General features: G+C 51.0%; 2 protein-coding genes across 2 annotated transcripts in view; both read left to right on the plus strand.

Moving 5' to 3' along the window:
• The window catches only part of LOC135458564 (M1-specific T cell receptor alpha chain-like), a 208,892-nt gene that overhangs the window by 81,023 nt on the left and 107,439 nt on the right, over positions 1-20,430 (plus strand). The gene's annotated exons all lie outside the window — the stretch shown is intronic.
• Positions 8,203-18,582, plus strand: LOC135458424 (Ig heavy chain Mem5-like). The gene is made up of 7 exons (XM_064733565.1): positions 8,203-8,300; positions 8,579-8,903; positions 14,076-14,131; positions 16,528-16,803; positions 17,441-17,548; positions 17,846-17,962; positions 18,046-18,582. Exons 1-6 carry the CDS (start codon positions 8,243-8,245, stop codon positions 17,959-17,961), a joined length of 939 nt encoding a protein of 312 aa, XP_064589635.1. The 5' UTR covers positions 8,203-8,242; the 3' UTR covers position 17,962; positions 18,046-18,582.

The raw sequence follows: 20,430 nt of genomic DNA on the forward strand, positions 1-20,430 counted from the left end.
AGAGACACCTGGTCTGGGAAAAGGTTGATGAGAGAACCAAGACTGGGAACCAAAATAACATGAAAGGTGTAGTGATCAATAAAATATCAAATACTACAAACTGTGGAACTTTGCAGCAATGAGCATTGAACCAATGAATTTCCCTGGGTTTTGACTGGGGAAGCACAAGAAAACTCCAGCAAAAACATTGTGGGATGGAAGGATTTTCTCTGCACAACCTGAGCAATGTGTGGATGAAATTATTTCACTGGCACCTCCTTGCCAGAATAAAGTAAAGCCTTGATTCTCTAATATGCAGCATGGTAGTTGACAACTGTCCTGCCGCTCAAGTCAAAATGCTGAGAGCTCTCTCCAGTGGAAGACAACATTAAAAGCATGCTGAAAGAATAAAGCTTTCTCCAAGAGGTTCCCTTGGAAAACACAGTGATGAACACAATGAGAATGGGCAACACTAAGCACGTTTTGGTACCACTGAGACCTCCAGTTTTCTTATGCCACATTGAAAATGCAATGTAATAATCATATTACTCCATCTGCTAGTTATAATCTGACGTATCTCTTATGTGCCACAACATTCTATAAACTTCCTGACAAAATTAGATCTAACACAAACAGAAACTCAAAAAGTGTATGGTTAATTACCTGACTGTAAGGCAAGCTCTTGTTCTCTCTTTGCCTTATATTTCAGTCAGCAGATATGGTCTGAACTAAAGTAAAAGGAACCTGATCTTCCCCCTCCAAATCTATTCATGACTGTGGAGCGCAAAGCTCCTGGAAATGTCTGTCTTTCCAAAGCACGACACTGAAAATAGATGTCAAATCTGGGATTTCTGTAGGGAGGGCCTTAGTTGATTCCTGGCTCAGCCAAAGCCTCCCAGAATCACAGAAATTCCTCTCTTGTGAGCTGTATTGAAACATAAACTGCAAGGAGGCAGAGTAGAGACACGCCAGCCTTCATTATATGGAGACCTCTAAGAGGCACTGCTCACACACTGTTTTATTTTGATGACAAATAGTCTCTGGCCATGGAGTTCCACCTGGCTGGGGGCTCTACTAGATCATGTTTGGGACAATATCTTTCCCTAACACTTGACAGGAGTCACCTTGTCCTCTCCCCAGGCCCCTTCCCAGTGCCCACAGCCCTGCAAAATATCATCATGGGATGCTCATATGAGAACATCCACAGGGTTAGGTCCCACAGCCACAGGAACAGCCCCAGCAGCATTGGCACCAGTGGCTCTATACCTGATACAGCTAATGCTGAGATCAGATTGGTCTGCAGCCCACTCGGGGCAGATCTGTTCTTATCGTTCATGCCCCACACTGGATGCCAAATGAGGCTGTTGGGGTTTCGGAATAGAATTTCCCAATTTAGTGTTCCCACTGAGCCACTCCAAATCAAGCCTGAGGCTCTTTCACAGGATCACACAAAGTGAGAATATGGAGAGGGCTTCACAGAAAGATGGGGACCACGCAGGGTGAGAGGCAGCCAGGAGGGCAGCAAGAGCTTCAAGCTGTGCTCCTGGTGCCCCACCTCTCCCCCTCAGTGCTGTCACAGGCAGAGGGAGGGACCAGCAGGGCCTGGGCCTGAGAGCAGTGCCAGAGGCCCAGGCAGGGCAGGTGTGGGCAGAGCTGTTGTGCAGGCGCAGAGAAGCTGCAGAGAGGCCACTGAGAGCGGGCCTGGCCATGTGGAGTGCCCTGTGTGTGGGCTTCTTGCCCATTGTAGGTAAGTGCAGGCAAGGGCTGCTGGCCCCAGGAGCTGAGCGTGGCCCTGGGCTCTGCAGGGCTCTGGGCAGCTGTGCTGAGCGCTTGCAGCCGCAGCTGTGCCCCGGCTCCAGCTGCCCAGCCATGCCTGTGGAGCACGGGGAGAGCAGCCCTGCTCCTCTGGTGCCTCTGAGCTGGGCACCTGCGTGCCAGCTGCCTGCTCTGCAGCCTGGGCACACGCAGGGCACCTCCCTGCTGCACTCAGATCTCGGGGCCCAGCGCTTGGCCCTGGCACTGGACACTGCTCCTGGGGCACTGCGGCCCCTCTGGCACAGAGCAGCTGGGCCATGGCAGCACAGGGCACAGCCCCACTGCCTGCGACAGCCCTTTGGCTTTGCTCTGCTCACCCAGAGCAGCTTCAGGGACAGGACAGTGGGTGCCTCACCATCCTGTCTTGGCAAGGACAAAGGGATTTATTGCCCCATTGTGTGAATCCTTCCTGCTTCTTTAGGGAAAATGAAAAAATTCTTCCTGACGGACTGGGGAAACGATGTAGGGAAATGTGTTCTCTCCTGCCTTGTGAGCCTTGCGAGCTGCCACCAGCTCTGCCCATCTGTGTCAGCTGGCTTCCAAGAGGAGGATTTGTCCTGCCACAGGTCCAGTGCCAGTCCAAAGCCCCACCAGCATTGCCCTGTCCTTTGTTGCATCTTGCAGTGACTGTGGCTCGTTCTTGCTCTCTGCAGCAGTCACTGGCCAGGTGGTCTTGGAGCAGCAGCCCAGGGAAGTGACCGTGCAAGAGGGCGATGAATTCACCTTTCAGTGCAGCATGAAGGGAGGTGATATGGACGACTACAACATGTACTGGTATCGTCAGGGCCCATGGGGCTCTCTGCAATGGATTTACCGAGACGGTGCAGATACCTATGGAGAAGGTTTTCAAGATCACTTTAAGGGAAGTTGGGACAGTTCCCGGACCACACTGCAGCTTCTGGCAGCAGAGCCAGGCGATGCAGCAACGTATTACTGTGGAGCAGACCCACCCTGGAGCAGGTCCGCAGCAGAGTGAACCAAAAACCACCAGATGGGGAAGACAGATCTCACAGCGTTTCTTTCTGGCAGCTGCTGCCCAGGGCTCTTGTCAGGCAATGGCAGGTGCAGAAAACCTCCCTCTGGCTGGGTGGCACTAAACGGCACTGGAGGGAAGGCTGCTGGAAGGGCTGGTGCCAGTGGTGGTGCAGGAATATCTGTGCTGGGAGCTGCAGAGGCTGCAGTTTGGGGAAATGCAGGGTTAGTGCACGTTGCCAGGGCTGCTGTCCTGCATGGTCTCATTTCTTTTCTGCACCTCTCCTTGGCTCTCAGCCATTTTACCTTGCGACATGTCTGGATTAGAGACACACCAGCACTTATTGAGTAGGCACCTCTAATAGGCATTGTGCAAACACAGTTTTACATTGGTGATGAATAGAGTCTCTGGCCATGGAATTTCAACTGCCTGGGACCTCTACTAGATCATCCTTGAGTCAATATCTTTCTCTAACACTTGACAGGAGCCACCTTCAGAGGCTGAGTGTTTCTGTCCTCTCCCCAGTCCCCTTCTCAGTCCCCACAGCCCTGCACAATATCATCATGGGAAGCTCATATGGGAACATCCACAGGGTTAGGTCCCACAGCCACAGGAACAGCCCCAGCAGCATTGGCACCAGTGGCTCCGTACCTGATACAACTAATGCTGAGGTCAGATTGGTCTGCAGCCCACTCGGGGCAGATCTGTTCTTATCTCAACCGTTCATGCCCCACACTGGATGCCAAATGAGGCTGTTGGGGTTTCGGAATGGAATTTCCCTATTTACTCTTCCCACTGAGCCACTGCAAATCAAGCCTGAGGCTCTTTCACATTATCACACAAAGCCTGAATATGGAGATGGTTTCACAAAAAGATGGGGGCTACGCAGGGTGAGAGACACCCCGGAGGGCAGCAAGAGCTTCAAGCTGTGCTCCTGGTGCCCCACCTCTCCCCCTCAGTGCTGTCACAGGCAGAGGGGAGGGACCAGCAGGGCCTGGGCCTGAGAGCAGTGCCAGAGGCCCAGGCAGGGCAGGTGTGGGCAGAGCTGTTGTGCAGGCGCAGAGAAGCTGCAGAGAGGCCACTGAGAGTGGGCCTGGCCATGTGGAGTGCCCTGTGCATGGGCTTCTTGCCCATTGTAGGTAAGTGCAGGCAAGGGCTGCTGGCCCCAGGAGCTGAGCGTGGCCCTGGGCTCTGCAGGGCTCTGGGCAGCTGTGCTGAGCGCTTGCAGCCGCAGCTGTGCCCCGGCTCCAGCTGCCCAGCCATGCCTGTGGAGCACGGGGAGAGCAGCCCCGCTCCTCTGGTGCCTCTGAGCTGGGCACCTGCGTGCCAGCTGCCTGCTCTGCAGCCTGGGCACACGCAGGGCACCTCCCTGCTGCACTCAGATCTCGGGGCCCAGCGCTTGGCCCTGGCACTGGACACTGCTCCTGGGGCACTGCGGCCCCTCTGGCACAGAGCAGCTGGGCCGTGGCAGCACAGGGCACAGCCCCACTGCCTGCGACAGCCCTTTGGCTTTGCTCTGCTCACCCAGAGCAGCTTCAGGGACAGGACTGTGGGTGCCTCACCATCCTCTCTTGGCAAGGACAAAGGGATTTATTGCCACATTGTGGCAAAATAAATCCTTCCTGCCTCTTTGAAGAAAATTGTAAAAAGCTTCCTGTCAGACTGGGTAAAGGATGGAGGGAAATGTGGTGTCTCCTTTCTTTGTGAGCCTTGCAGTTCTTCCCATCAGCTGGCTTCCAAGAGGAGGATTTTGTCCTCCCACAGGTCTTGTTCCAGTCCAAAGCCCCACCAGCATTGCCGTGACCTTTGCTGCATCTTGCAGTGACTGTGGCTCGTTCTTGCTCTCTGCAGCAGTCACTGGCCAGGTGGCCTTGGAGCAGCAGCCCAGGGAAGTGACCGTGCGAGAGGGAGATGAATTCACCTTTGAGTGCAGCATGAAGGGAGATCGTATGGGCAGCTACTTCATGTACTGGTACCGTCAGGGCCCACGGGGCTCTCTGGAATGGATTTGCACGGACAGATATTCCTACGGAGAAGGTTTCCAAGATCACTTTAAGGCAAGAAGGGACAACTCCCAAAATAGTTACACACTGCAGCTCCTGGCAGCAGAGCCAGGTGATGCAGCAACATATTACTGTGGAGCAAGAACCACCCTGGAGCAGCTCTGCAGCAGAGTGAACCAAAAACCAGCAGATGGGGAAGACAGATGTCTCAGCAGTGCTTTCTGGCAGCTGCTGCCCAGGGCTCTTGTCAGGCAATGGCAGGTGCAGGAAACCTCCCTCTGGGTGGATGGCACTAAAAGGCACTGGAGGGAGGGCTGCTAGAAGGGCTGATACCATTGATGGTGCAGGAGGGTCTGTGCTGGGAGCTGCAGAGGTTGCAGTTAGGGCAAGTGCAGGGTTAGTGCACCTTGCCAGGGCTCCTGTCCAGCATGGACTCACTTCTCCTCTGTGTCTTGCCTTGGCTCTCAGCCCTTTTTTCTCAGGGACAGTCAGCATGGTTTGAGAAGTGGGAATTTGGCTTAGCCACATTGACAGCATTCTACAATGAGACAAAGACTCTTGGTGGGTGAGGAGAGAGTGGATGTTGTGCATTCTTCATTCACTTGAGCTCCCAGCACTGACTTCTCTGGAAACCTTCTGCACAAATCCTGTCATTATGGCCTTGTTCCAGTGAGACATGGATTGTGCAAGGGTACATATTCCTCCTCCTGGCCTCTCCTCCAGGGCTGTGGGAAATGAAATTCCTGAAGGCTGATCTGGCTGCTGAAGCCCGAGGTGAATAAAGCATTCAGGACCTCAGCCCTGTCCCATATCCTCTGTCACCTGTTCCCCATCCCATTCAGCACTGGGCCCACATTTTCCCAGCCTCATTTGTCCATGCAGCCTCCTGGCCTGTTGTCCTGACTCCCTGCTCACTGGGGAGGAATCCTCTTCAGCTCAGCACTGCTGGGACTGGGGACCAATGTGTCCCTGCTGGGCTCCCAAGCCTGGGAAGGACATGCACAGAAGGGAACAAATGCAGTGAAGGGCCATGAACACACAGCAGGGAACAGCTGACATATAAGGAGAGCCTTGGAGATTTGGGTTGATTTTGCATGGAGAAGAAAATGTTGAGGGGGATCTGGCACTGAGTTGAAATACCTGAGAGTCTGTAAGTTCCATTCTTGAGGACATTCAAGGACAAGGCTGTGGGCACCTCCTCCCCCTGTCCCCATCACGCAGCTCAGCCCCACACAGCTGCTCACTCAGTCCCCCTCACTGCTGTGGGGGAGAGGAACAAAAGAGTGGAGTTAGAAAATGTGTGTTTTGACAGAAAGAGAGTTGAGAAATCAAGGCAAAACCAACATGCAAAAACCAAACAACATCTAGAATTAATTCCTGACATCCCACTGGCAGAGTGGAGCCACAGTGCTGGTTCCTCTTCTGCTCCCCTTTGCTTATGCCCATTCTGGCTCTCCAGAAAGAACAGCATCACGTCTGATGACCACACGTGTGGGGGCCTGAATATATGTTGTATTGTAAGATCTGTGTGGGTCTGAGTTGCTCCAAACGAGCTGCAGCTGCAGGGTCCTTAGTTGGGCAGCAGCTGTAGCTCGTGAAGGTAACTGAGATAAATAGGGGTGGGTTGAGAGCCCAAGAGGAGCCCCTGAGAAGAGAGAAAGGACTGTGCTGCAGAGAATGGAGAAGAGCCCCAGCAGAGAAGCAAGAACAACACTGCAGCGAAGATTGCAACAACTGGTGACCCCGTGTGATGAAGAAAACACAGCCAAACATCGAGAGAAGGTATGGAATCCCCCGGACAGCCAAGAGCTGTGGCAGCCTGAGAGCTGGGACTTCGGAATATCAGCCAAGAGAGCTGGGACTATAGAAAATAGGACAGCCGAGAGCTGTGGCAGCCTGAGAGCTGGGACTAGAGAAGGTATGGAATCCCCCGGACAGCCGAGAGCTGTGGCAGCCTGAGAGCTGGGACTGTATAGGGATATGTATATATTCTATGTATGTATCTAAAGACAGCCGAGAGCTGTGGCAGCCTGAGAGCTGGAACTGTATGCATATTATAATTGTATAATTGTTAAAAGAAAAGGGGGGAAATGTGGGGGCCTGAATATATGTTGTATTGTAAGATCTGTGTGTGTCAATGTGGGGGTCTGAATATATGTTGTATTGTAAGACCTGTGTGGGTCTGAGTTCCTCCAAACGAGCTGCAGCTGCAGGGTCCTTAGTTGGGCAGCAGCTGTAGCTCGTGAAGGTAACTGAGATAAATAGGGGTGGGTTGAGAGCCCAGGAGGAGCCCCTGAGAAGAGAGAAAGGACTGTGCTGCAGAGAATGGAGAAGAGCCCCAGCAGAGAGGCAAGAACAACACTGCAGCGAAGATTGCAACACACACGGAGTCCTTATGAGGGAGCTTGGCAGCCTGTAAATGTGTCTGCAGCCTTACAGAACAACAACACACCCGAGGTTCTGATAGAACACACGCCACAGAAATACAGAAAACAAACCTATGCAGAATAGCTCTCCTCATTCCTCTGTCTGCCTCTCGTTGCCCCAGCCCAAATTTCCTTTGTATCATTTGCAGGTTTTCCTGGTTCCCTTTCAGCTTTGAAACTTGCAGGCTGAAGAGGACACAGGGTTGTCCTCAACACTCCTGTAGCACAATTATTTCTGGAAGTCCTCAGTGACAAAAGCTGTGAATATCAAGAGCTAACTGCAATATTCTCCTGCTTAGAAGAAAGAGCAGTGACTGAGACTGGCAGCTCTGACCTCAGGGCTGGTTTGTCCTGATCATCCAACTCCAGGCAGCTCTTCCCAGCTCAGAATACCCCATAACAAGGGAAAATTGGTAGATGATTTAACATTCAATGAAACCAGAGACTGAACTATGTCCAGTAGTGGAATCAGTCTGAATTCCAGAGAAATTCCAGCCTCTACATGGGGCCTGACTTTCAAAGGATGAACATTCCTGCACTACTGACCACTCGTCTGCAGGTGTATAAAAAAAATAATTCCTTTCTTTACTGTACGCTCAGCATCCTTGTGTCCCTGCTCAGGTGAAAAACAACTGACGTGACAAACTGGGGAGTCAGGATGTGTTTCCAGTAGCCGAGCGTGGTTTCAGCAGTGCCGAGGAGAGAGGAGCCATCCCCTCCCTCAGCTGCGGGCAGCATTTTGCCCACGGCAGCCCCGGATGCCAGTGACCTTCTGTGGAACACAGAGGGCGAATTTCTGGGCGCGTTGCCCGCGGGTCCCTTCGGCACAAGGCGCTGTCCAAGCGCTCAGCGCTGCTTCGCGTGCGCGGCCCGGGCGCGGCCGGCGCTGCCCGTCCCGCCCGGCGGGGCCGCGGCCCCAGGGCCCGGGCCGGGTGTGTCGGGGCGGGCAGAGGCGGCGGCGCTGCCCCGGCCGGGCGGGGCCGGGCGGGAGCGGCCCGAGCGCGGCTCCGCTCGGCTCCTGTGCGGCTGCCGCGGCGCCCGCAGCGATGGTGGCCGGGCCGGGCCCGGGGCTGCTGGCCTTGGCCTTGGCCTTGTGGCCGGCAGGTGAGAGCCGGGCGGGGAGGGCAGCGAGCCCGGCCCGGGGAACGAGGGACAGCGACAGCGACAGGAGCAGGAACACGAACAGGGACAAGGGCAGAAGCTGGGGAAAGGACAGGAGCAGAGGCAGGGCAGGGAACACGGGCAAAGGCCGGGACAGACCCAGGGACAGGGGCTGTGGGCTGGCGGCTGTGGCTGTGCCGGGCCGGGGCCACCGGGATACCGGGACAGCGCCCTCGGTCCGCGGGCGCGCCCTGCCCGATCCCTGCGCTCTCCCTCCGCAGGGCTCTGGGCACGGCCGAGGCTGCAGGAGGCCGGCGGAGGGCAGCGAGCGCCCGGGGACTCCGTCACCCTCTCCTGCCGCGGATCCGGATTCACCTTCGAAAATCGTAGCATTCGCTGGTACCGTCAGTTCTCCGTGGGCACCCTGGAGTGGGTGTCCTATATCAGCCGCCCCAGGGGTACTACAAAGGAGTACGGGGTAGCAGTGGTGGGCCGCGCCGAGATTTCCCGGGACAATTCCCGGTCCGAGGCTTTTCTTTCTTTACGGCCCCTGCAAGCTCAGGACTCTGCCCGGTATTTCTGTGCCGTCGCACGGAGACAGGAAATGCAGATGAGCTTTAACACAAACATCCCGGCCAGAGGCTGCCTTAGATGTCGGGAAGGTGAGAATTACCAGCGGCTGGAGCCGATGGGTCTCAAGGCTGTTTCCAAGAAGTCAGATGCCATCGCTGTGTACCACAGGTACTCCTGGCCTTTAGTGCACACTGCAGGGATTCTGATTTATTGCCAATTCGATTATAAGTAGAATTGCGAGCAATTAGAAAATGTCTTGCTCCAGCTTTATCTCTGTTTGCTGCCAGGCTCATTCTGAAAGCTGCAACCCCAACCAGCTTCTGCTTCTCTACGCTAAACATGTCCAGCTCTGACAGCCTTTTAAACTTGGAGAGAAGCTCCACATCAACAGTTGAAAAACAAAGAAAGCTGAGTCTGCAGTACAGGAGAAATAAGGACATTCTGCCATACTTCTCCTTCAATAGTGAGGATTTTAGCAGTTTCTAGGAAAAATGGTCATTCTCTCACAGAATGATTCCTTGGGAAGACAAAGGCTATCACTCCAAATGTCCCATTTCCTCCTTTCCGTGAGCCTTACATCTGAGAACCACGTATCACAGAATGGAATACTCCTTTGTTCAGCTGGCAAAAGTGGTGCTGCTGTGTTCCATCGCAGCCTACTGCCCAACCCAGGGCACTCACTGGTGAGACAGCAGGAGAAGCAAAACCAGCCTATGAGCAAGATTTAAAGTTCTACAGGGGTGATCCTAAGATATCCGGTGCGATCCCCACGCAGCACCAGTGATCCTGGCCTTTCATCAAGAGCTTCTTTCCCAGCACTGAGGCTTTCCTTCTCCTGAGTCCCAATTCCAACGTTCTACTCTGTAAAGGTGTTTAAGGTTTTTCTGTCATGCAGTCAGCCTGGTGACTGCCTGGTTCCAGTCTCACTCAGCCTTCCTTGCTCCCCTTCTTAAGTGGAACATGCAAAGCACCTGCAGAGTCCTGGGCAGTCTTTGCTGCAGGGCAGGGGTCCAGGAGTGCTTAGAGAGGAAGAGGCAGCTGGAGAAGTGTCATCACTGGGGAGTCAGTAGAGTGCAGGGCCAGAGTGCAGGGAGGAGGGTGAGGAGCACTTTGGATAAGGGGAGCCCTGGCCAAGCCAAGCTGAGATCCTGGGGTGTCCCATGTGGGAGCAGCAGCCCAGCAGAGCCAGAGCGAGGGGAAGGACAGGCTGACAGCCCCCCTGGTCACCTCCAAAGTGCCAGCAAAAGCCTGTGAGACTGCCAGAGAGAAAGACCAGGGCTGGCCCATCAGAATCACGTCACCTTTAGCCCAACACAGCATTTCCTGCCCAACAAATGGTCTGTTACTGCACCACCCAGGGTGAGAGACAGCCAGGAGGGCAGCAAGAGCTTCAAGTTGTGCTCCTGGTGCCCCACCTCTCCCCCTCAGTGCTGTCACAGGCAGAGGGAGGGACCAGCAGGGCCTGGGCCTGAGAGCAGTGCCAGAGGCCCAGGCAGGGCAGGTGTGGGCAGAGCTGTTGTGCAGGCGCAGAGAAGCTGCAGAGAGGCCACTGAGAGCGGGCCTGGCCATGTGGAGTGCCCTGTGCGTGGGCTTCTTGCCCATTGTAGGTAAGTGCAGGCAAGGGCTGCTGGCCCCAGGAGCTGAGCGTGGCCCTGGGCTCTGCAGGGCTCTGGGCAGCTGTGCTGAGCGCTTGCAGCCGCAGCTGTGCCCCGGCTCCAGCTGCCCAGCCATGCCTGTGGAGCACGGGGAGAGCAGCCCTGCTCCTCTGGTACCTCTGAGCTGGGCACCTCCGTGCCAGCTGCCTCCTCTGCAGCCTGGGCACACGCAGGGCACCTCCCTGCTGCACTCAGATCTCGGGGCCCAGCACTTGGCCCTGGCACTGGACACTGCTCCTGGGACACTGCGGCCCCTCTGGCACAGAGCAGCTGGGCCATGGCAGCACAGGGCACAGCCCCACTGCCTGCTCAGCCCTTTGGCTTTGCTCTGCTCACCTAGAGCAGCTTCAGGGACAGGACAGTGGGTGCCTCACCATCCTGTCTTGGCAAGGACAAAGGAATTTGCTGCCTCATGTTCTAAATCCTTCCTACATCTTTGGGGAAAATCAAAAAAAGCTCCCTGTGTGACTGGGAAAAGAAAGGAGGGAAATGAGGTGTCTCCTTCCTTGTGAGCCTTGCTAGCTGCCACCAGCTCTGCCCATCTGTGTCAGCTGGCTTCCAAGAGGAGGATTTTATCCTCCCACATGTCCAGTGCCAGTCCAAAGCCCCACCAGCATTGCCCTGACCTTTAATGAATCTCGGAGTGACTGTGGGTCTCTTACTCTCTGCAGCAGTCACTGGCCAGGTGGCCTTGGAGCAGCAGCCCAGGAGAGTGACCGTGCAACAGGGAGATGAATTCACCTTTCAGTGCAGCATGAAGGGAGATCGTATGAGCAACTACTTCATGTACTGGTACCATCAGGATGCACGGGGCTCTTTGGAATGGATTAACAGGGATGGTGGTGCCTATGGAGACGGTTTCCAAGATCGCTTTGTGGGATCAATGCAGACGTCCAAGAACAGCTTCGCACTGCAGCTCGTGGCAGCAAGCCCAGGCAATGCAGCAACGTATTACTGTGGAGCAAGAATCACCCTGGAGCAGCTCTGCAGCAGAGTGAACCAAAAACCAACAGATGGGGAAGACAGATCTCTCAGCATTTCTTTCTGGCAGCTGCTGCCCAGGGCTCTTGTCAGGCAATGGCAGGTGCAGAAAACCTCCCTCTGGTTTGATGGCACTAAAAGGCACTGGAGGGAGGGCTGCTGGAAGGGCTGGTACCATTGATGGTGCAGGAGGAGCTGTGCTGGGAGCTGCAGAGGCTTAAATATGGGGAAATGCAGGGTTAGTGCACCTTGCCTGGGCTTCTGTCCAGCACAGCTTCATTTCTCCTCTTTGCCTTGCCTTCGTTTTCAGCCCTTTTTCCTCAGGGACAGTCAACATGATTTGAGAAGTGGGGATTGGGATTAGCCACACTGACAGCATTCTACAGTGAGACAAAGAGTCTTGCTGATGAGGAGTGAGTGGATGTTGTGCATTCTTCATTCAGTTGAGCCCCCAGCACTGACTTCCCTGGAAACCTTCTGCACAAATCCTTTCATTATGGCCTAGAAAAAGGCTCAGTGACATGGATTTTGCAAGGGTACATATTCCTCCTCCCGGCCTCTCCACCTGAGCTGCGGGAAATGAAATTCCCGAAGGCTGGTCTGGCTGGTGAAGCCTGAGGTGAATAAAGCATTCAGGACCTCAGCCCTGTCCCATATCCTGTGTCACCTGGTCCCCATCCCATTCAGCACTGGGCCCACGTTTTCCCAGCCTTGTTGGTTCATGCAACCTCCTGGCCTGTTGTCCTGACTCCCTGCTCACTGGGGAGGAATCCTCTTCAGCTCAGAACTGCTGGGATTGAGGACCAGTGTGTCCCCTGCCGGGCTCCCAGTCCTGGGAAGAACATGGACAGAGGGGAACAAATGCAATGAAGGGCCATGAACACAAGGAAGGGAACAGCTGACCTATAAGGAGAGCCTGGGAGATCTGGGTGCATTTGGTACAGATGAGAAATTGCTGGAACGGAAATTTGACACACGAATCCCTTGCTGTCCCCAGCACTGGCCTTTGGTTTGTGTAAGGGAGAAATACACCAGGACCGGCTACTCCTGTGGGATTGTAAAGGGAGCCCCTTCTCCATCTCTCCTGCCTGCCCACCCACCATTACACACATGCAGAGAGGCGGCCGAGTTTGTGCCACAGCACCCCCTGCTGGCGCGGGGGAATCACCGCACCTGCCCTGCCCGGCCGGGAGCCAGCAGCGCCCCTGCTGGCTGTGCCCGGAGCTGCACCAAAGGGGAGAGCGCCCGCGGTTGAGAGAGGCCGGGCCTGGGTGTGTGGGTCTGTTTGGTCCTGCTGCTGTTTTTTGTTTGGAGTGTTATATATACACATATTAGTAAAAAACTTTTATTCCTCTTCTCACATCTTTCCTTGAAAGCCCCATTATTTCTAAGTTATATAAATATGGAGGGAAGGGGATCATATTCTCCATTCCAAGAGAGGTTCCTGCCTTCCTTCGCAGACATCTTTCTTTCAAACTTGGACAGCTACAACCATTTATGTTAGGCAGCACTGTCAGCAGATGGAACAGCCGCAGACACACTCAAAGTACATTTATTTCAGTGATCTTAAGACCCCATTGCTCAGGGGGAATCCCTGAGCAACAGCCAGGCAGAGGCAAGGAGAGACCCTGGCATGTAAATTTGGTTCGTGTTAGAGGATCCCTGGATGCAGTTCACCCTGAGCTGTCAAGGGTAATTCCCAGCTGGAAGGTCACTTCAGCAATTTATGACCCTCCTGCATCCTCTGCTTTTCATTCGTTCCTTCCAAGATCACCAGAGTCAGCCTGCTACATCCCAGAACTCTGTTCACACTACCACTAGCATCTACAACGAGAGTACTAGGGGGATTAGACTGCATTGTAAGAAATCCTCTGAAAGAACACCAGAGGCACTCATTGTTTTTCTGCTTTATATCCACCTAAACTCCATCACAGGCTTCATAGGTGTCACATAATACCCACGTACTCATTTACAAGTCAACCTCTCTGATATTATTTGAGATCCTTCCTTGAAAGCCATGCAGTGTTTCTTTATGTGGTGCGTTTGGTCTCAAACCACTGAAGATGTCATGTGACTGCTTGTATAATCCAATAATCTGTGTAGTGGAACAGAGACAGTTTTTGTTATGAAATATATCACTGTGTATTGGGCTGGGCTTACCACAATGATATAAACAGCATAGGGACCTGTACAAAAACAAAAAGAGGGAAAGAAGGTGACAAATGTTGGGAAAGAAAGGAGATGAGTGACTCTAAGGATTAAGAAGAGAAGAACAATATTCTTCCTATATTTCCTTGTATCCTGGATACATAAAAGAGCTCATGAAGGTTCTAAAAGGTGGAAGAAAGGGGGAAGTTGAAAGTTCTATACTCAATCAAGCTTTCTGAAATCACTGAACACGTCAATTAACCTTTATTCCCTTTCCAGTTTTGCAAGTAAATCTACCTCTGGATCCTCCCATGGACTTGCACCCATGGATAATTAGGACTAATGGCTTTTCACCACCTGCTTTTACAACATTTTTGAACACCATTAGGAAAGAGTGAGTTATTGGAATAAGCCTCACCAGTGTGTGGATTAATAAGCTTGTATTTGGACCAGGGACGACTCTCACAGTTGAACCAAGTAAGTGACATTTTTTTATTCCGAAAACTCCATTTAAAATTAATGTGGAGGAGGACAAGGGAATTTAAAGGTTTGGGTTCACTGAAAAAATTTTCAGCTGCAATAATCCCTTGAATGCACTCGCTCCCCAGCCAGGCTTTCAAGCCAAACCCTCAGCTTGGATCTGCTCAGGAAGGTTTCCCAGGAACATCTGGGCTCACTCTGCACAGCACCATTATTCCATGATCCCCAAACACCAGCAGGGCACTGCTTAGCCTGTGATAACTTATTCCCACGTTGGGCAGCACTCTGGCCCAAATTCACTGCCCAGTGTCCAATTCTCCAGCGGGCTTGCACTGACTGACTTGGGACAGGAATGCAGAGCTCAGTGAGGAGCTCCCTGCATGAGGAGTTTTGAGACAGATCTGTAACTCCTGGCTGGAGAAGTTCTGGTTTGACACTGGCACCACCACACTGACAGTGTGCCCAGGTAAGGCATTCCACTGTCCTGGGGACAGAGCAGGAAGGAGGTGAAATAGCCTTGGGCTTAAATTCTCACAAGTGCCTCATAGCCAAGAGCTCCTGGAATGAAAGAAAATTGGCCCCCAGGTTGTGTGGGTTCTGAAAAGACCAATGTGGGGAGTAGGGTTTATAGGAAGCCTGACTTATTCCTATCTTTCTTTGGAATTCTGTGATGAATAATAAAGGTGCAGGTCACCCCAGGCTTTTCGAGGGAAATGTGAATGTTGGGGTGGCAGAGGGGTTTTTGATATTTATCTCTGTGATCCTGAAGTACCAGATGCATCTCTCAGGAATTGTTGCTTTGCTTTCAGAGGTCTGCGTGTCTTTAAAGTGTGGCAAGAATGTCCCACATTATTTTACATCCCTAAACCCCTACTATATCTCCAGAAAACGTGGGACTGCTTTGGGTTCTGCCTAATATCTCTCCATGTCTGTAGGATATGTTGCATGGGAATAAATATGTATTTGGAAAAACCTTACTGCACTTCCAATTCCAAAGGGACAAAAGAATGTAAACTTACCATTCTGCAGAAAGTCCTCTTCTTTCCTTGTTGTTCAATGATTTTCTTTTTCTAGCTAATGACAGGATACTTTCAGAGCTGCACAGAAACTCTGGAATTATGTTTGGTAGTAAAATACATTGAACCTAAAGTATCAAAGTCCCTTTTGATTCTGCTGAAATACTTAATGTGTTGAAGTCTAGGTTTCCAGGATGTGAGCAACCTCCCCCTTTTGTTCAAATAAATTTGAACATAAACATAAAAGATTAATCCCTTCCAGAAGCAAGCAGTGGTAAGAATTCATGGCTGTACTGTCAGGCAATGCAAACTAGTGGGACTCAGGTGAGCCTTCTGGGGTCAGATAAAACCAATCTTCTGCTCTCTGAACTACAGTTTCACTGTGTGCGTTATTGCTTGCTGAAGATCCTGCCCAGGGAGCTATTGCAGAGAAGCAGCCTGGTTGTGTTCTGGCTGTTTGCAAAGCCTGGAGAGGAGACCACATGAAAAACCCTTGTCAGAGAAGGTCTTCTCAGAGAACACAGAACTCACAGCACTGACAGGCTCTGGCCAAAACTGGTACAAGAGCTGGGAAGGCAGTGTTGGATTTCTGGTGGGTGTCTGGTGGCTGCAGGTGTGCACAAGTGAGTAGTTCTGCCTGTTTGATCAGGAGAGCTGACCCATGAAGTTGTGGCAGAGCACGTTTGCCTTTCACCTCAGTTCCTCAGCAGTGGCACAGGGCTGATGGGGAAAGGGGGTAAAATCAGAGCTCCTTGGTCAAACTTCCATCAGTACCCTGGGATGAACAAAATGTTCGAGCTCAGGGATCTCTTGACCCACCTGCAAGGCAGACACCATGCCAAATGAAAAGCCTCATGCACCTCTGTTTACCCAAGAGACCCCTCAGGATGCTCCTGACAAAGCAGACACGTCAATCTTGGTGGATGTGTCTGACAGCTTTTCATAAGCTGAGCCCTTTCTGGCAAGGAAGGCTGCTGGAGGATTCCTTTCAGTTCCATGGTTTTACTCTCATCCAAATTGCTAATCTGAGTTCAATCCTGATATTGGTTTTTGAGATCACCCTTGATTCTCCACTTGTGACCTGACCTAGAGGCAAAGATATTTTGTTTAAAAAAAAAGTCATGGTACCACAATAATTTGTGGGCAACTAAATTCTTTTGACACCAATATTTTTTTTTGTGAGACAGATGGTGGAGAGTTTCTGCAATCTTCTTTTGTTATTTGTAGCTCTAATGCCAAGGAATAATGACATAAAAGAGAGTAAATGAGAATGTTCAAATTAGTCACAGATGGAGTACATGTGAATTTTGGGTCACTCAGCACCCAGGCAAGCCTGCAGTAAAATCAATCCTGTCCAAACCTTGCTTTTCTTTTCAGACATTTCCAACATTTCTGACCCTCAAGTCATTGTGATGAAATCAAAGAAACTGGAAGGAGGTGGCAGCTCTGGGAAAGCAGCTTGTTTGGCAAGGAACTCCGCTACAAAGAACATCAGATTGGAGATGCCCTCTCAGGAGGTGGTCTATGAACAGAGCCCATCCATTTTGACATCACAGGGCTTGTACAATGCAATTAAAGTGGTCAGGGTGACAAAAGACACAGAGGTGACCTGCACGGCCAAATTCCCCAACCGCACGATAACAGCAGAGCCAGGTACAGTTTGGTGGCACAGCTGTCACTTACCTCTGGAGACAGTGGCCTGTGGGGCCTGGTGTTCTCCTTCTGGGCAGCACTGCCCTGGGCAGCCAGCAGAAATAAGAAAGACATTTGGGATTTCAGCAGGGAGAGATGAAAGATGTTTCAAAGCATTTAAAAGAAATGGTTTCTTAACTGTTAAATTACTTTGAGATACTTTTCTGGGGAGAAGAAGAAAGACACAATCTATTTCTTTAAAATGGGAATTTCCTTATGATGCAATATTTTAGTTTATAGCAGGAAACCTCCTGCAGCACAAGCTGGAACAGCCCTTTGAATACCAACACAAAGTTGAAGGACGAGTATGTTGTGAGGGTTTTTTAATTAAATGAATTGTTATATTTGGCGGGTTTACTCTTTTAGCCATGAAGGTCATTCAAATAGTAAAACAAAACAATGCAGGAATTTTTCTCTCTCCTGCAACTGCATGGAGCACTTGTTGCCTCATATTAATGTCAGAATTACTCCTGACCTGCTGAAGCCCAGTCAGTATGTTCCTCTGATTTTCTATGAGAAATGTCAACTAAACATTTTTTTATTATCCTGTATAAATGGTGTATATAGTTTAAATTGCCTTTTCTTTATCATGCTACAGAAGAGGAGGCTGAAGAACCAATAACAGGATTTGGGGAAGCAAACAGAACCAGAACAGAGTCAGGGCCCAGTGAGAGGGTTTGCAACAGCACAAACATCTCAGCACAAGGTGAGTTACCCAAACAGGATGTAAAGTTACATTGCTCTCTGGGGGATAAAGGCATGGAAATGTATTTTCTCCAGGGCAGAGGACTCAGAACACAACACATTCAGCACACACAGGCTGCTGTTCCAAGGTTGCTGTTCCATGGTTGCTCCCCTGTTGTTGCCATGTTCTCTCTCAGCTCTTCCTTTGCTGCTCTTCCTCTCCCTGAAACTCTCACCTGTGGATTTTCCACTTTCTGCCAAGATCACAGCACCAAAACCTAGACCATGATCTCTCCTCTCTTTTCTGGTCGCTGAGCAGATGCTGGAGGGCAGAGAGTGAACATGCTGTCCATAGCTGTGCTGGGTTTGAGAGTTCTGCTGGCAAAGAGCATCGCCTTCAATGCCCTCATGAGCATCAAGTTGTTTCTTTTCTGAGGTAAGGGAGCTCACAGCTATGAAACACTGGTTCAGAGGCCCAATTTCATTAAATGTACTTTAAACCTCCCTATGCTCTTCCAGACATGGGGAATGAACCCAAAGAAGAGCAGGAAAGAACATGAACCAGCAGCACAAGGGGGCTGAACATGCAGGGCCAGAGCTGCTGACAGAGACCAGCCAGGACACGAGGCAGCACCTTCCCCTGAAGACACGCAACACTCTGCACTCCTGCTGGCCAGCTGATTCACACTGAAGAGTTTCAAGTGCTTTTGCTGTTTCCTCTCCTCTGAACACTGAGGAGAGTGGATTTATCCTCATCCTTCTGCTAAGTAGATGCCTCCACTCTACAGGGATTTCCACACCAGTGTCCAACCTGCTTCTGTAGCTTTGAAAACTCCAGTGCTCACTGCAGACAGATGGCCTTTGAAAAGCACCGTTCCCAGGCATCTTGTGTTACTGCCTGAGGAACTGGAGCAGCACTGCTGGGGGACTTCCAGCACAGGAGCTTAGGGTTTTAGATAATTTAAATATCCAAAAGTGTGTATTGCAGATCAGAAGAGCTGTGTAGAATCTGGAGTGATTTAATTCAGCCAGATATTGTTCATTTCTTGATTAAGCCTGTATTTCTTCTGCCCAATGTATTGCATGTCCTTTTTATGTTCCTGCAGTAGTGACAAAAATAAAGATGTACTAGCAAAAATGCTGTTGGTTTTCTGTGCTTTTTCTTCTAGAGCTTGGATAGAGATTGCTGAAATCCAACTGTCATAAAGTCCACTGGGGTCTGAAACACAGCTTAAATAATGTACATTTCCTGTTGGCAGAATTTGTCTTTTGCAGACTTTGTGCAGGGAAATGTCTCTGGCACATTCAGGAGCCTCAGTGAGGAGAGTCCTTGCTGAAGGCACAAGGGAGGAAAATGCTCCTGTCAGCAGGGAAGAAACCCTGCTGCTGTTTTGCACTCAGGGACAGGAGGAAGGGGCCACCAGAAAATCATTTGGGGTGATTTGATGGAGTGATAGTTTCCATAGAAACTTGGCTCTTGCCTAACAGAGCCCAGCCCACACCTTCCCCAGCTCATGCCCCTCTCACAGGCTACAGGCAGGATGCTGTGGTCACCATTTCTGACTCAGTCACACCAGGCAGCATCAACCCTCCCCTGCTGTTGCAAACACAAGGTAACCACATCCTGAAGGGGAGATAAGGCTTTGCTCCCCCTGCCTGAGCTCCTGCAGCCCTCAAGAGAGCCTCTGCCCAGGACACAGCAAGGGCTGCTGCACTGAGCTTGCTCAGCTCACACCCTCAGGCCTGGAGTGCTGAAAAGTCCTTTGAAAAGAAACTTCAGTTCCTTTTCCTCTGGGCAAAGGTGAATAAAACCCTTGACTAAAAGTATATAAAGAAAATTCAGCAGACATTAAAATATCTCAGCAGACTGGGAGCTGCACAGAAGATACACAAAAGATAATGAGCATTAATGAACATCAGCTGCAAACATCAGCCCTGGCATGGTCAGAGACACCTGGTCTGGGAAAAGGTCGATGAGAGAACCAAAATAACATCAAAGGTGTAGTGATCAATAAAATATCAAATACTACAAACTGTGGAACTTGGCAGCAATGAGCATTGAACCAATGAATTTCCCTGGGTTTTGACTGGGGAAGCACAAGAAAACTCCAGTGAAACCGTTGTGGGATAGAAGGATTTTCTCTGCACAATCCGTGCAATGTGTGGATGAAATTATTTCACTTGCACCTCCTAGCCAGAATAAAGTAATGCCTTGATTCTCTGACATGCAGTGTGGTAAGCTGTCCTGCTGATCAAGTCAAAATGATGAGAGCTCTCTCCAGTGGCAGACAACATTAAAGCATCCTGAAAGAATAAAGCTTTCTCCAAGAGGTTACATGGGAAAACACAGTGATGAACACAATGAGAATGGGCACCACTAAACACCATTTTGTACCACTGAACCCTCCAGTTTTCTTACACCACATTAAAAATGCAATGTAATAATCATATTCCTGCATCTGCTAGGCATAATCGGACCTATCACTTTTGTGCCCAAAATCCTATGAACTTCCTGACAAAATTAGATCTAACACAAACAGAAACTCAAAAAGTGTATGGTTAACAACCTCACTGTAAGGCAATTTCTCTTTCTCTCTTTGCCTTATATTTCAGTCAGCAGATATGGTCTGAACTAAAGTAATAGGAACCTGATCTTCCCCCTGCAAAACCATTCAGGACTGGGTAGTGCAGGCCTCCAGGGAATGTCTGTCTTTCCAAGGACAGCTTTGAAAATAGATGTCAGCTTGGGATTTCTGTAGGTGAGGGCCTTAGTTGATTCCTGGCTATGCCAAAGCCTCTGACAATTAGGGAAATTCCTCTCTTGTGACCTGTATAGAAACATAACTTGCAAGGAGACAGAGCAGAGACACCACAGCCTTGATTGTGTTGGCAACTCTAACAGCA

This window comes from Zonotrichia leucophrys, chromosome 27 (assembly GCF_028769735.1).
Source record: "Zonotrichia leucophrys gambelii isolate GWCS_2022_RI chromosome 27, RI_Zleu_2.0, whole genome shotgun sequence".
Taxonomy (NCBI): Eukaryota; Metazoa; Chordata; class Aves; order Passeriformes; family Passerellidae; genus Zonotrichia; species Zonotrichia leucophrys.